At 63.7% G+C, this 248-nt stretch overlaps 1 protein-coding gene across 1 annotated transcript in view; it reads left to right on the top strand.

The window, feature by feature from the left end:
* Positions 1–217, top strand: part of ITPA (inosine triphosphatase (nucleoside triphosphate pyrophosphatase)) — a gene marked incomplete at its 5' end in the record, with an annotated part of 3,631 nt that extends 3,414 nt beyond the window's left edge. Inside the window, one exon of the mRNA XM_009574934.1 lies at positions 97–217. Within this exon, the coding sequence (XP_009573229.1) occupies positions 97–217 (121 nt within the window). The remainder of the gene's footprint in view (positions 1–96) is intronic.
* Positions 218–248: the final 31 nt, after the last annotated feature.

Here is a 248-nt window from a genome sequence, read left to right as displayed (position 1 = left end):
AGTGAGACGGTGAGCGGGGGGGGAGCTCTCGGTGGCTGGGGACACACACGCTGTAGCGTCTCTGCTGCTCAGACCTGTGGTTTCTCTCCCCTCCAGCTACGCCGAACTGCCCAAGGCGGTGAAGAACTCGATCTCGCACCGTTACAGAGCGCTGAGCGCGCTCTCTGCCTTCTTTCTTCAAAGCAACTCGACAGAGCCCCACTCCGGTCCCAGCTAGCCTCCCCGGGCTGCGGGCACCCTGCGTTGTC

Source organism: Fulmarus glacialis, unplaced genomic scaffold (genome assembly GCF_000690835.1).
Source record: "Fulmarus glacialis isolate BGI_N327 unplaced genomic scaffold, ASM69083v1 scaffold38023, whole genome shotgun sequence".
Classification (NCBI taxonomy): Eukaryota; Metazoa; Chordata; class Aves; order Procellariiformes; family Procellariidae; genus Fulmarus; species Fulmarus glacialis.
The sequence above is the reverse complement of the archived record's forward strand: the minus strand, read 5'-3'. Positions and strand labels throughout refer to the sequence as shown.